Raw genomic sequence first — 16083 nt, 5'->3', positions numbered from 1 at the left:
AGCTTAAATTAAAAGAAAACAGAAACCTCATAACTCATATCCTAGGTTGAATTCTTTTCTTCTATTATTTAATTCTCATCTTGAGAAAGCCCAAACCTGTTACACACAATTTGTGCTGTTTAACTGAACCTTTTAACTACACTAGAGTTCAGCCCCTCTGCATTGCATGATTCCAAGATTCTTCATTTTCGAATCATTTTGTTCATATTTATTTATTTAAAGGATTTATATGCCGTCTTTTCCCCACAATGGGACACACTGTCTGTGTCTTGATATTTGTTCCCAAGCAGGAGTCCGCCCTTTGTGACTTGAGACAATATTTCCTGAAGAAGAGATTCCTGCTTGGCCTGCACCACCCTGCTGCTTGGTATCCCTAAACAGAATCAATACATTGTATACCTAGTTAGAGATTAATTCCTCTGTAAAACACTCATTTTTATATTTAACAAGTCATTTCATTTAGGGCCTGGCCCACTGCATTGATAGAATAACTTTGCATCTACTATCAGACAAAATGGAAATGAACAAACTGAAACATGCAATGTAGCTTCCATCTATTATCTTCCTTAATGATAATAACACAACATGTACATGTGATTTATGACTATTGTATAATGAATTTTTCCCATCTCTTTCCAGTCACCAAAAAGATGTTGGTTTGTACTGCCATAAAAATACAGCTCAGTAAAAAGGTCCAGTTTGCTTGTGCTTTGATGCTCACTGGAAATTCAGTCAGGTCAACTGTGCACATTACTTGCAACAGTAGTGCCAAGGATGTTTTTCACCCAAAAATGAGTGTCTCTGAGTCGAAAGTAAACAATATGACTTAATGTCTTCACTGTTCAGTTCTGAAGTTTACCCTTCAACTGGCCAGCCAAAAAGTCAAGGACATTTTGCTAGTATTTCACAGGGCCTTCAGCCAGGCATATCCCATATATAGCTAGTCTCCCCATCCATGCTTTTCTCTTTCTGTTCTCTTGTCTCTCTACATATTTTTATAGGTTAGTCATGTATCAAGAAGATTCACAACCTCAGTGGTTTCCATTCCAAATTCTGTTTGTGAACTAGATTGCACAGTATAAAGGCGCTCAGAAGTTGCCTGTGGCCTACCATCAAGCCCTCGTCTTTGTTTATATCAGCTTTCAGCTGCTGCCACACTACTGAATTAATGCAGTTTGACATTGCTCTAACTGCCATGGCTCAATGCTATGGAATCCTGGGATTTGTAGATTGTTGTAGCATCAGACAGAGAAGGCTAAGTATCTCACCAAACTACAAATTCCAGAATTCCATAGTACTGGAGACAGACTAGGTGGGATCAGGGAGATAACACAATCAAACATATGAAATACAGATTGATTAACATACAACTCTGTTTAACAATTAGCTGGAATAGCATACCAGAATCCAAGGCTTGCACCTACTTGACATCTGGCTGAGGAAAGTAAAAGGTAAGCATCTTTGTCTTGGGCAACTGCTATGTCCCCCATCCATAAAATGGAAATGGTTGCTGGGGTTTGAATTATTTAAAAACCCAAAGTGCTATATCAAATACTACTACTGCAGATGCATGAGCTGCACAGCCTAGGTTTGTTGTAGTAATCCTGGAGTGGCTCAAAACAAATGACACTTGCCTTTCTCAGCACATTTCACTTGCTACAAGCTGAGCTGTGGACATGCCGCAAAGATTAGGATAATTGGAAACAAAGAGAAATGTTGTATTATCCCCACTACTATCCAGACAGAAACAAATCACACAGTACAAAGATTGGACTGGAAGCTGGAAAAATTAGACAAGCCCAATAAAACAGAGGCAGGCAGCATGTCACCTTTTAACTATTGTAGGACAGCAACTCCTGCCAGCATAGCCAATGATGGGAGATGAAATGAGTAGCATTCCGACAATATCTGGAAACCATCAAGGGTCTCAACTGTGCTAAAGCAAAGAAAATCCCATGATCCTGATTTTGTTCACCAGCTTACGTACCATCTGTTTGTGTGGTTTGTGCTGTGGATCCGCTTTAGTTTGCCGGGCCTTGTCAATATCTTCAGCTGTTAATCCACCAACGGAGGAATGGTCTTGATGAAAAGCCCGGCTTTGCCCATAGGAAGCAGAAAGATTCCCACAGTCCCTAAAGCCTCCAAAGAGCTTTGCATTCACTTTAGCAGGAATGGGATTCAAACTGGAGTCTCCACTCCCACCAATACTTCGAAAAGGTTCTCTAGCAACGTAAGAAGAAGATGGGCCCTTGGCATCACCATCAACAGGAGGTTGGTCTTGTGGAGGAGGGAAGCCCTTTGAAGCATAACCCAATTCTGATTCTGAGAAGTTGTAGTCTTTTCCCAAGTCCTCACCAATATCATTCAAATTTTCCTGTTGTTTGCCCAGTTCCTGCAAATAAAACACAAAATGTTTTTCTCCTAAATTATAGGCAATGTAAACTGTTCTCACTCTTCCTGAAAACAAAAAAGGGTAGATTCTAACAAAGAGATGCACAAGCAAGCTGACTATATAGTGCTTCTGAAAGACATTTTGTTTCCTGAAGTCAAACAAAGTGAAGTATCACTGCATCCTTCAGTTCCAACTCTTACCTTTAGCTATTTGACCCCCCCTTAATGCTACTGTCCTCCCACCTTAATGCTACTGTCCTAAAGGAAAAAGAACAGGTCTCAGAAGTGGCTACATTTATTAAGATGCCAAAAAAAAAAAAAAAAAAACCCTTTCTGAAAGGACATCCTAAAAGGCATTCTAAAACCATAAATGAAAACATACATCAAAAATAACAATAAAAATAAACATTTGATTCAAACATCAAATAAGATTCAATCGCATAAAGCATAGTTTTTTTAAAAAAATTGAAATTTCTGCTGTGGGTCCCTCCACCCCTGCAGGATTATGGCCATGTGAGGGTAATTTTTCCCTTCCTCCCTACACAACCTAATTCTAACCCTCCTCCTGCCCTCTGGCTATTAGTTGCAGAACATGATATCCATTATGCATAACTGTTAATATGCATTTAGTTGTATTGCTAAATGCATATTAACAGTTATGCATAATGGATATAATGTTTTGTTCAAACCATCTGATACAAAACCAGGCTTGCTGTTAAGTAAATGTGTGAAATGGCCCTCAACATCTGGATTCATTGCACCTTGTTTTAGTTTAGCAATTCCTCAGAGAAGAGGGGTGGCTGCATTTTCCACAAGATGATGTCTGTTCAAAGATCTCTACTGTATGTTTTCTACAGGAGGTAGTGGAGAGGAAGAGTTTTCCAGTAAATTATCCTTGGCTATTGTTTCGCCTGCCAACGTCTGGAACTTGTAAACCTTTCTACATTAATTTTTATTAATGTTGGAGCAGAAGTGTTTCCATTGTTTACCTCTTTGGCAGTACAGTAAAATCAGCCACAAGGTGTTCATTCCTTGCTCCTCCCTGATGTTTAGTTACAGTGGAGCTGCTTCCATAACAGGAAGGGCTAGCACCGGTTTTACTTCAATCCAATGAAAAAACAATAATTTGCATTCTGGAAAATCTGTTTTCGGAACATCAATTCCTCAAAATATGGAATCTGGATGTTGTTGAATGTGAAGTTTTTTCTCCATTCATAAACTTGCCTTTCATTCTTACCTAGAGGTGAAATATGCTAATTTTCAACTTTGCAAAGAGATCTACGCCAAAGGCCCCTAAAACATAGGCAAAATTATGCAAGGTCATAGCAAGAACCATACAGGTTCCTAGCAGCCTGGGCTGCTAACAAACAAGCGAAAGAGAATTTTGTTCTTCTTGCTACATCCTCTCGCATTTCTACACTGGCAACAGAGGATAGAGTTTCTCTCTTCTGGCAACCTGGCTGGTTTCCAAGTGGACAGAAGAAAAGAGATGGAATGCTCTGTCCCATATCTACTAGCCTGCACACTGAGTTTCATGAAACTATAACTCAAGGCTACCAAACTAGTTCTTTAATTAAAAGGCACAGGTATTCTCTATGTGGATCCTTTGAAAATTTGTGATTGTTTTCACAAAAAGCAGGATATAAATAAAAGTTTTATTTACTTTTATTAAAAAAAAGATTTTTACATGTCTGCAAACTTTGATATTTTTGACCACATTAATCTAGGGCATTGCAATTAACAGACAAGGAGCTAGACTTGGGGAAAAGATGCTCTCTAACTTTGGATGAAGTTATTTCACTGGAGTAATATCAACTTCCCATCAGAAGCAATTATCTCCAGGTGGAAGACCTCATTTGATCCACATGGACCTCTGAGTTAATCCCATAAACCTAAAATCTGTCAAACTTTCATCTCGTATACAGTGAACACATTCAAAATCAAAAATTTGTTCTAAAATTTGACTAAAAAGTTGGCTAAAAACAGAATCCCCAAAATAGTAACATAGAAAGTTATGTAATCCATTTTGTACAAAAGGTTCCCCTGCAGACTTTTGGGGAAACATAATTAAGGTCTCTACAGAGAGTGACCACATTCTTGTAAAGGATGCCTTTGGGGCTCAAAATGCACTGAATTTCTTCCCTAGGGAAGTCTTTCTAGCTAAGTCTCTTGGAAGCCTTTTACAAAACTTTGAGGAGTAAAATTAGGTCATCGTTACATTCATAAAAATTTATGGGCACTGTTGGTGTGAATTATTTCAAGCGGGATAGGCAACCTGTTTTCCTGCCAAGAGCCGTATTCCGCTCACGTGATCTGAAATGCACCATATGCCAGTGGTTGCATGGCTGCAGCCAGCAGTTGAAGGGCACAAGAACCAAAACAGCTGAGCCACTATATGCATGGCAGTGGGTTAGACTGGATGGCCCTTGCAGTCTCTTCCAATTCTATTATTCTATGATTCTATCTCTCTTTGCCATTCTATTGTTCTCTGTGTCACCTCATTTCATTCTCCTCCCTTCCTCTATTTCTCTCTTCCCTCCCACCTAACAGAATGCTGGAGAAAGAACATACTGCTGTTGCAAAAACCTTATCTGATACCATAAGTTTGAAACTTGGCTGAAAAGACCATGGGGTAACAGGCCAAATGCTGAACCTTTCCCACCCAATTATATCATTGTTGTATTTTCATTAGAATATTACATCAGCTCCTTAGAGCGCCTTTATGTTGCTAAATGTGAGGGTTACATTCAGCATATAAATAAAACAAAGTACCTAAGGCAAGCATAAATAACTTGCTTGTTGGTATTATTTTAATTTCATGTTAACTCAGAATGCAAAAGTTTCTGCATATATTTAAACATAACAATGAACATCCTAGAACATACATGGATCCAACTACCATGTTACATGTTCTTACCTGCATTTTCCCCATGGCAGTACTGAACTGATCTTCAGCAGCAGCCTGGAAGCTCCTTACTATTGTTACTGCATCACCGCCAAGAACTACTTGCCGGAGCTGTCCTGCTTGTGTCTCTAGGACTGCCTTACTGAGCTTTGCCAGGCCTCGCATCACCATGATGGCATCCCCTGCCATGATGGATCACCTCCAGCCCTGGAAAACAAAATCAAGCAATAAATCATGAAAATTAGAGAACCCTATCTCCATTCCACGTGCTTTGATTTCTTCATTAGTGGGGCATATTCTTATTACTTTGAGTTTCACACAACCAAACTGAATTTAAAAAGAGACAAGCTTGACAAGATGGAGGAAAGCAACAGTCCAGAAACATCTGTACCCCTGCCTAGGTGTACGTTTTAGCTTTTTCTAATATTGTGAATAGTTTAAATCAATTTTAATGTGGACTTTTGTATGTTTTAGCTATATTGTACTTGTTTTAAATTGTAATCCACCTTGGGTCCCAATTTTGGGGAGAAGGCATGGTATATGATGATGGTGATGACAATAACAATTGTGCATATGTTACAGACCCTGTTTCCCATATAAATCCAACATGCAGACAGATACCAGGGTGGGAAATTATCTGGTTTCTAATTAACTCAATTAGGCAGCTACACTGCATGCTATGAAAAGGAATTCAATTCATCAAACTTAACCAGAAAAGGAATTCAATTCATGAAACGTAACCAGAAACCATGTGGTCTGCTCATGTATCTTCATGACTAAAAAGAAAAGAAACTTTGGTTCTGCTCCTCTTATCTGGTAGAATATCAAGAGAAAAGAAAAGTGACATCAACTCACACAGTGGCATTTTCAAAAACACATAAAGGCATCCCTTGCTATGAAATCCAGCTTGCATCTCTCAGCAGACAAATCATCTTTCTAGTCAGCACAGAATTCCATCTAAAGCTTAAAGCCCTCTGAAAATGATTCTGTACTGTACTGTACTTGTCAAAAATCAACTTAAGGAATTTGAATTCTGGTTTTAACTCCAATCTGAGTTTTCATTACGTTACAGGTAACAAATGTATATTTTCTGAAGAAGAAAAAAGCTTCATTGAAAAGTAGTCACGCCTAGGCAGCATGAGAGGCTTCTGTCAAACCAATGAACTCTTGGACATGCATGCCAAGTGCCTATAAAATCAAGGACAGTTTCCAACAATCAGGTTGTTTATTTAATGGAACAGAGCAATTAAACCCCTGAACATTGATATGTTTCTCAACTGAGAGTCTTTAACAAATATGAATGTCAGACTGATAGAAATATGCCATTTAAATCAAAAATGCACATTTAGTACACAAACAATGACACACCAGATGAACAGAGTTCACTTCAGGCCTATCTGCTCATCAGGAGAAAAGAGTATCCACAAAGTAGTTTCTGTCATCAAAGAATACTAAGTTGATACAAAGAGTGGTGAAGGACGGCTGGACTTGACTCTCCAGAGCTCCTTCACTATCCCCATTCTCACCCTCTGTTTCGCTCTCAAAGCAAGACAGAGTAGGCAAGCTCTATGGAAAACAACAATGGAAGCAAAAAGTAACAGCTCCTAGAGCCAGATCAAACACTAGAATTATCTGTGGCATCAATGCACGTTATCTCCCAGGGCATTTTGGCCAACATGTCTGGTCCTGTGGACCCATCAGGGTCAAATATTTGGGGCCTGGCTTTGAAGATCTGCACACAAGCCCTTTCAGTGAGTCAGGATTTCTGGAACAGCAAGGGGTCCTGCTAATACAGATTTAGACCATTTCTAGCTCTCACACTTTGCGGTGGATATCACCTTGGATACCAATGTTACTTAAGAAAGAACTCAAAGGAGTAGCAATGTAGCACAATAGAATTGTGGCAAAATTCCAGTCCTGATGATACAAGAATCTTTCATGTTCTACAAATTTATCATTGTTGGGATATAGCAACTTCGCATGCTGAGACCTTCTAGTAATGCATGTCTATGGTAGTTTATTGTTTACTCACAACCCCTTCTCCATTTCCTGTTTACCCATGAGTACACCTTGTTCCTGAGATAAGGAGCCACCATCATCTCTCTCTCTTGCCTTCTCCTTGCTCAGGAGAAGATGCCTTCCTTGCATGCTGAGAAGAAACTTTTCTAAGATGTACGTAACCTACTTTCTCCTACCTTATTTTTTCTGCAACATGAAGCTAGACTTGTGTGTTACTTCATACTACATATTTTTGTAAGTAAACTTGTTTTATTATTCACTTTAACCAAGTGACTGTGTTTTATTAGGGACACGTGGGACTGGGAGATATAGTGGTCCTAGTTTTCCTGCTCACTCATATTCCTCTGTGTTTGCTCTGCTAGAGAGATTAAACAATCTCTCCCACTTTCCTGAGTTTCTAGCAATTCTCAAGAAAGTGATAATTCCAACATACATAAATATCTCAACATAAAAGCACCAAAATTATTATAGATGTTCACCTACATTCTGCTCAGCCTCTGAACAGATAGGCACTGTATAAAAATTAACTAACCCAAGGTGAAAAAGCTGGGAATTTCTGTATTCTGCTCTGGTATTATTGACACTCATTTCATATAACTCAAATGCAAATGGAGATTAAGTGGAGCTATCACTTCTGTCCAGGACTATATGTATTGTGGGCAAACACAGATCCTGAAAATCTCAGTTCTTTATTTTAAAAAAGACCCTATAAATTCGTTCTATGGTGCTCGTGTCGCGTCCGCGGAGTCGCGTCCAGCAGAGTTGTTCAGGGTAGTCAGGGAGCTAACTCAGCTCCCTCCTGCCCAGAACCAGATCCTTGAACCTTCTAAGGCCTGCTGCGACCAATTTAATAACTTCTTCGCGAATAAAATCTCTCAGATAAGCGAAGGTCTTAACGCCGACATTCAAGCAGAACCTAGGGTAGAGGCATCCAGAGTCTCCGTGGACTTTGTTAAACTGGATCGGTTTGAGTTGGTAAGTACCGATGATGTGGACAAGATCCTCGGAAGTGTTCGGAAGACGACCTGCTCTCTCGATCCCTGTCCCTCGTGGCTAGCGGCCCAGGGGGGTCCGGCCGTGACCTTATTGTTACGCCGGATTATTAATACATCTTTGAGGGAAGGGCAATTTCCATCTGATCTTAAATTGGCCATTGTAAAACCTTTATTAAAAAAGCCCTCCCTCGACCCCCTGGTACATAATAATTATCAGCCAGTTTCACTGCTGCCATTCTTGGGGAAGGTGATCGAGAGGGCGGTCGCAATCCAGCTTCAGGCGGTCTTGGATGAAACGGATTATCTGGACCCATTTCAAACTGGCTTTCGGGCGGGTTACGGAGTTGAGACAGCCATGGTCGCCTTGGTCGATGATCTCCGTCTGGGCATCGACAGGGGAAGCGTGTCCCTGTTGGTGCTCTTGGACATCTCAGCGGCTTTCGATACCATAGACCATGGTATCCTTCTGGGGCACCTGGCAGAGGTGGGAATCGGGGGCGCTGCGCTCCAGTGGTTCCGGTCCTACCTCTCTGGGAGGTCCCAGATGGTGCAGCTGGGAGACGTGTGCTCCGATGAGAGGGCCCTTAAAACGGGGGTCCCTCAAGGAGCCATTCTGTCTCCCATGCTATTTAACATTTACATGAAACCGCTGGGAGAGATCATCCGGAGACATGGGGCACGGGGTTATCAGTACGCTGATGACACCCAAATAATTTTCTCTATGTCTCCGACTGATGCAGTGACTGAGGATGGCGTCTCTCCTCTCGTGGCCTGTCTGGAGTCAGTAATGGGCTGGATGAGGGAAAACCGACTCAAGCTGACCCAGGAATGGCGGTGGTTCCACCTGTCCTGAACGGGGTCATGCTCCCTGCGAAGGACTCTGTGCGCAGTCTGGGGGTGCTTCTTGACTCGTCCCTTCACCTGACTGCTCAGGTGAACGCGGCGGTCAAGAGCACCTGTCATCAGCTTCGGCTTATTCACCAGCTGCGCCCATACCTGGCCCAGAGGGACCTTGAAACTGTGGTACATGCTCTGGTAACCTCGAGACTGGATTTCTGCAATGCACTCTACATGGGGCAACCCTTATACCAAACCCGGAAGCTACAAATGGTACAAAACATGGCAGCCAGGCTGGTCACTGGTACCTCCAGGGCCAGCCACATTACACCGGTGCTAAAAGATCTGCATTGGCTGCCGATTCGCTTCCGGGCACAATATAAGGTGTTGGTGATGACCTATAAAGCCCTAAATGGCTTGGACCCAGGATACCTGAAGGACCGCCTCTCCCCATACATTCCGTCCCGCACCCTCAGAACATCTGGGCAGCAATTATTTAGGGTTCCCGGGGCTAGGCTTGTCTCCACTACTAGGAAGACATTTTCCATCGCCGCCCCGGCCCTCTGGAATACTCTGCCCATAGAGCTCCGCTCGGCCACCTCCCTGGCCCAATTTAGAAGGGATTTAAAGACCTTCCTTTTCTGTAGTGCATTCCCCGACTAAAGTCCAATGGGCCTCCTTCCTCTTCTCTGGCAAGGGGATTGGCTAATTCGGGGCTTTCTTGTTCTTTTTATTGAATTTGTGATGTTGAATTTCTATGTACTGATGTTTTTACTGTACTGTTTTTAACCTGTTGTTAACCGCCCTGATCTGTTGGAAGGGCGGTATAAAAATAAAAATTTTATTATTTTATTTATTAAATAAACAGAAACTAGTGCAGAAAAGAAAAGTCTCTGAATGAACACACTAGAACGACAATTGCATTTTTCTTGGGAAACCTACATTCTGTACAACAAAGGCTGTCTGAAACAAAGAGATCAGGACAAGAAGGGTGGGGGAATCATTTCCTCCCATCTGTATTTTGTTTTTGTTTTTGTTTTGTGTCCTCAGCATCAACAGGCAATGTCTGAGGAAATCTCCCAAGTCAGAGGTGGCAAGGAGGCAGGTAGTTCAATGCCACACATTCATGCCCTCCTCAACTGTCATCTCGGCCTCAGAGGGAGCCATCAGGCAGACCCAGCAACATCTTGGACTGCCTGAAGGAAGAGGCCCCTCCCTCCTCAACTGTCATCTCGGCCTCAGAGGGAGCCATCAGGCAGACCAGCAACATCGGGGACTGCCTGAAGGAAGAGGCCCCTCCCTCCTCAACTGTCATCTCGGCCTCAGAGGGAGCCATCAGGCAGACCCAGCAACATCTTGGACTGCCTGAAGGAAGAGGCCCCTCCCTCCTCAACTGTCATCTCGGCCTCAGAGGGAGCCATCAGGCAGACCCAGCAACATCAGGGACTCCCTGAAGGAAGAGGCCCCTCCCTCCTCAATTGTCATCTCGGCCTCAGAGGGAGCCATCAGGCAGACCAGCAACATCTTGGACTGCCTGAAGGAAGAGGCCCCTCCCTCCTCAACTGTCATCTCGGCCTCAGAGGGAGTCATCAGGCAGACCCAGCAACATCTTGGACTGCCTGAAGGAAGAGGCCCCTCCCTCCTAAACTGTCATCTCGGCCTCAGAGGGAGAGATCAGGCAGACCCAGCAACATCAGGGACTGCCTGAAGGAAGAGGCCCCTCCCTCCTCAACTGTCATCTCGGCCTCAGAGGGAGAGATCAGGCAGACCCATCAACATCAGGGACTGCCTGAAGGAAGAGGCCCCTCCCTCCTCAACTGTCATCTCGGCCTCAGAGGGAGCCATCAGGCAGACCCAGCAACATCAGGGACTCCCTGAAGGAAGAGGCCCCTCCCTCCTCAATTGTCATCTCGGCCTCAGAGGGAGCCATCAGGCAGACCAGCAACATCTTGGACTGCCTGAAGGAAGAGGCCCCTCCCTCCTAAACTGTCATCTCGGCCTCAGAGGGAGAGATCAGGCAGACCCAGCAACATCAGGGACTGCCTGAAGGAAGAGGCCCCTCCCTCCTCAACTGTCATCTCGGCCTCAGAGGGAGCCATCAGGCAGACCAGCAACATCTTGGACTGCCTGAAGGATGAGACTTCTCCCTCCTTTAACTCTATTTTGTATTTTTTACGATTTTACTGTACACCGCTATGATCATTGCGGAATAGCGGTCTATAAATAAAACATATTATTATTATTATTATTATTATTGTTTTGAATCTCCTCTTAACCAACTGCATGCAGCTTTGCACAATGTATTAAAGTAGCAGAGGTTAGCTTTCCTGGATGTCTCAGACACACAACTGGAGTTTGAGCAGGTATCACAGTTTGGCATATAGTGCACAAAAAAACAGACCATGTGCACTGCACACAAAAAAAATTCAGGGTTGAACCATGAAATCTTCAATTCAAGGACCTTTTGTTGCTTGGCTAGATATAACGTCTTTCTTCCTAAGACTCTGGAGAAAAAACCTGAAGATGCCAAATGGCTCTCCAAAGTTAAAATGGAAAAGATGGGACTGATCATCTGGCTTACTGTAACAGATTCCCATGCAAGACATTGTGCCAGCAATACTTGACTTAGCATAACAAATTCAAGAGGAGAAAAAAACAAGGAAGTCAGGCAGAAGGAAGAGACACTGTGTAATCAAAGACCTGATAGAATAACAATTTTCTAAAATAAAGTTAACGGACAAGCTACAAAGGAAACAAACAGCAATCTGTATTGCTCAACATACACTCAGCTCTCTGCAAGCTGAATATATGGATGAGGAAATTGTGCCAGTTCCCTTTTGTTCATTTGAAATGTGAAACAGATACAAATTGGACCAAGCTCAGGGCTGGCAGCATTCCAGATTTCCAGTCTGTACGTCTCTGCTCAGAACGAAAAAAAGTTCAGGGAAACATGGCTGTGCCTTAAGGTTTACCCAAGTGCCCCAGGTGTTAATGGGACAGTCACCATGGCTCAGCCTGACCTACCTCACAAGAGGATTAGGAAAATTAAGTGGGATGTAAGGTGTATGCAACCCTGAAAAAAACATGGTATGTACCTGTAACAAATGGGACCAGCAACAAAATGTTGCAATACAGAATGCTCTTTTTGGTTTCCAATCTACCAGCTACAGCCTCTTCATTGATTTTATTCCTCCTCCATTTCTCCCCACAACTTTCCCTTGTCTTCTCACCACTGGTTCAGTCCTCCCTGGGCTTTGGTGGAAATCTTCCACTGCTTTTATTTATCTGTTTGTTTGGTTGCAAACTTTACTATACACGTGAGTATTCAAGGATGGTATTTTTTTGGCATCTTTATTTATTTATTTTAATTTATGCTCCACCTTTCTCCCATCTCTGGATTCAAAATGGTTGCAATGATTTCAAAGCACAGTCATAAAGAGTTATGTTTGGATAACATGATGTTATCTGTTTATATATTGATCTAGAGGCAAAGATCCTAAAGAAAAAAATATATATTAATCAAACAAAAGATACAACGCACAATAAAACTATTAAGAGCTGTTCAACAGTGGAATACACTGCCTCAGAGTTTGGTAGAATCTCCTTCTTTTAAGATTTAAACAGAGGTTAGATGGCCATCTATCAGGAGTGCTTTGACTGTGTATTCCTGCATGACAGGGGGTTGAACTAGATGCCCCTTATGGGGTCCTCCAAATCTATAATTCTATGAATCAAGAAAACGTAAAAACAAAAACTCAACATGGCTGAGAATAATAAATGAGTGCTTTTCTAAGTGTTCTCACCAGCCTGACATTCCACAAATGTATGTGACAACAAAAGGTATTTTGAAAAGCTTGTTTCAAGTAAAGAAATTGGTGTTCTCCAGCAGTAATAATAGAAGCAAACATAAAGAAAGATAACACCACTTGTATATCACTAAAAATAGCTAGTATTATTCAAGCAATCAGAAATGTTAACAGTTTTACAAAAGTAACATCACTGGCAATTAAAAGAACAAAAATTTAAATCATTGTTCATTTTTTAATAAATCAGGGTTTACAATTAATCTTTAACAAATTAGTTCAAAGTTTTGAGGCAAATAACAATACAGTCTAGGTGTTTTTATCACTATGGAAGGAGGGAATGTAGAAGCATTAATCAGACTGTAATAGCGGGGTATAAATAAATTATTATTGTTGTTGTTGTTGTTGTTGTTATTATCATCTTCCTGAGAATTTAGCAGTGTGTCAGACGTATAGAAGATACCCTACATGTTTCTCCCCTTTTGTCAAAAGCCCATCTTCCCTGTTTTGCTTTCATTATTGATTATATTTTTAAAGAGAAAATAATTTTCTGAATTGTAAAAATGCATGTTTCACAGGCAAAAACATATTAACAACTAGTTTTTTTTAATGCTTGCTATGGTAATTGTTTCAAAATGTCTTCCTGAAAAGCAGAACACAAATACCTAGAAATCAGTCAATACTATTCTAGCTATTTGTGAGATGTTCTCTTTTTAGGTTTGGTTGGAATCCAGGCTGCTATTTTTGTCATTATCAAAGCTCTAGTTTTGTATTTTCTATTTTTTTCCAAAGTCAAAAAGCAGTCTGCAATGCTTCAAGCACTCAATACAGGAATAAAGTAAGAGTGCTTTACTGGTTTCACTAGCAGCTGTGCAGCAGTTTCTCCATGCTTTTCATCCCAAAAGATATAGCTATTATTTATTATTTCTTGCACAAGTTATGAAAATTTGGTCACTGTTATGAAAGCCCATGTATCACCAGCTGAGAGCCAATGCTTAACTGAATGCTAACCTTCTCAGGATATAGCAACTATTAACAGACTTGGCACTAGAAGACGGCTGATGTATACCATAAACACCAATTCTGTGAGGGGTCAAGACTAGATTCATCCTACACTGGACATCCCACTAAGGAGGAAAATATAATGACTCATCATCTTGCAGCATATATTTGACCCATGGAGTATTTTGGCAAGACAATCCTCAATGTGGGCAGCAAACAATTGGTTGAATTATCAGTAGAGAGCACTGCCGACAAACAGGGTGTGTTTGGGCTATGAGGAAGATTGCTGCCTCCTCCCACCCATCTAAGCTCAACGGTACGCTTTGTTTTCCCAAGCACAAACTACCCCTCTCCACCATACATTTGATCTATTTACCATTTACCATTTCTTAAAACCACTCCAAAAATACTCTTCTTACCTCAACTTGAGATAAGAGCACAGATTACAGAGGATACGATTTGAACAACAAGTCTTGGGCCTGTGCCACATTCTGAACAAAGCAAGTATTTTTGGTTTAAAAATTTAACATAAGGGCAGCAGATAGTTTATCCTTCTAGTGCTGCTTTCAATTTCAAAACCTACTGAACTCATGCAGACTATCTCAAGAACTAGAACCAAGAAAGGTTTGATTTACAGCAACCATAAAAGATTGTGATATCCTGTATTCTATTGTGATTGTTATGTTGAAAGCCACAGGCTCAGTTTATGCTTTTTATACCCTCCAGAAGAGCTACTAGAGCACCATTAAAAGTGCAGAAAGAATCCCACTGGTCCCACATGTTTGAGTGCTTTAAACAAATCAAAGAAGTAAGATCAGATACAGGAGAAAGGAAAAGCACCTGGATAGCCAAGGGCTTCCCTTTTTTTGCTCTCTAAACAAAGTCATGAGCTAGTCATGATCACAGACTAACCACTAAAAATAGCAAGATCAAAACTTTAAATTGACTTTCATGTGCTTTTTAACATACATATTTTTGCTGTTAATTAAAGGTTTTGTGCACATTTGTAAAGATTCTAGTCCACTGTGCACACTGATTTTCTAGTATCTTGTGCACTTCATAAGCTTGAACAATGATAAAATGGCTCAAAAAGCTCAGCCATTCAAAACAGGTTTTCATATGGCATCTCTGCTGCTGTTTTACACCAATATTTTATTTGATTGCTGCTTCTGTTTTAAAATCTTCTTTAGCTGTTGTGTTATCTTTCTTATAGAAACTGTTATGAATGCTCCATGAGCAAAACACAGGGTAAATAAAAATGAAAATGTCTAAATTAATCCCTAGTACACAATAGGATATTCAGCCTTGATAATAACATTGCCATCTTCTCTAGCCTTCCATCCTTGGTCTCTTTGAAGATGAACAAGCAAATTATATCAACAGTTACATCTTAGTGAAAGCTGCAAATTAGTAGAAACATACAATATGGTCTGCCTGGGATATAATAAAATAGTTACCACCAAGCTAAGAAGGAATTTTCAGTAACATTTATGCAACCCAACTATTACTTGTTTAAAGCCAAAACGTCAGCTTTCCACTGGTGAAGCAGCTTATACAAAAACAAAACTGAACCCTTAATGAAAAAATATAAACAAAGCAGTCAGCCAATTTAATTAAAATAACGAACAAAAGATTCTGAGGTCAAACAATGCCATTGTTGTCGGTAAATGCTTCAAAAATAAAATGTTCAGGTTTGTTGTTAATAAGAGAACAGGCAAATGGATGCTTCCATTAAAATATTCCAGGATTGCCACGTCACAACAAAAATTCCCTGCCCGTAATTGCCAGTTGTGTATCCTTTGATGATAGGTGCACCTGGAATAAAGACTCACATGATACAAGCCTGTTCATATTATGTAACTGTAATGATGTGTTGAGAGGCAGCAGCATCTTACCCCTGAAGCATGGAGCCATTCACTCACAAACCACAAGGTTGTGAACTACATGCTCTCTAGGGCTGCTGTGAGCTGCACTTCAACAACATCTGGAGGGCCACATGATTCCTACCCTTGTCCCAGAGACTCTCCAAAACCTGAAATACAGTTGCCCCTCCCAACTCGCGGGAGATCCGTTCCAAACCCCCCTCCCACGAAAATGGTGATTTGCACTTATGCATGTTTCATACAGAATA

At 41.2% G+C, this 16083-nt stretch overlaps 1 protein-coding gene across 2 annotated transcripts in view; it reads right to left on the bottom strand.

Annotated features, from left to right (window-relative positions):
* The window catches only part of COQ8A (coenzyme Q8A), a 94209-nt gene that overhangs the window by 58665 nt on the left and 19461 nt on the right, over window positions 1-16083 (bottom strand). Inside the window, exons 2-3 of one of the 2 annotated variants that reach the window (XM_089529529.1) lie at window positions 5309-5503; window positions 1988-2392 (exon numbers count right to left, since the gene is read on the bottom strand). In XM_089529529.1, the coding sequence (XP_089385655.1) occupies window positions 1988-2392; window positions 5309-5485 (582 nt within the window). In that variant the 5' untranslated portion in view covers window positions 5486-5503. Of the gene's footprint in view, window positions 1-1987; window positions 2393-5308; window positions 5505-16083 lie in introns of both variants that reach the window. The other variant, XM_089529530.1, reaches the window with a different exon arrangement.

Source organism: Sceloporus occidentalis, unplaced genomic scaffold, assembly GCF_023333645.1.
Source record: "Sceloporus occidentalis isolate IW3139 unplaced genomic scaffold, rSceOcc1.0.p SCAF_6, whole genome shotgun sequence".
In the NCBI taxonomy this organism is placed as follows: domain Eukaryota; kingdom Metazoa; phylum Chordata; class Lepidosauria; order Squamata; family Phrynosomatidae; genus Sceloporus; species Sceloporus occidentalis.
This window is presented reverse-complemented; position numbering and strand designations above follow the sequence as displayed.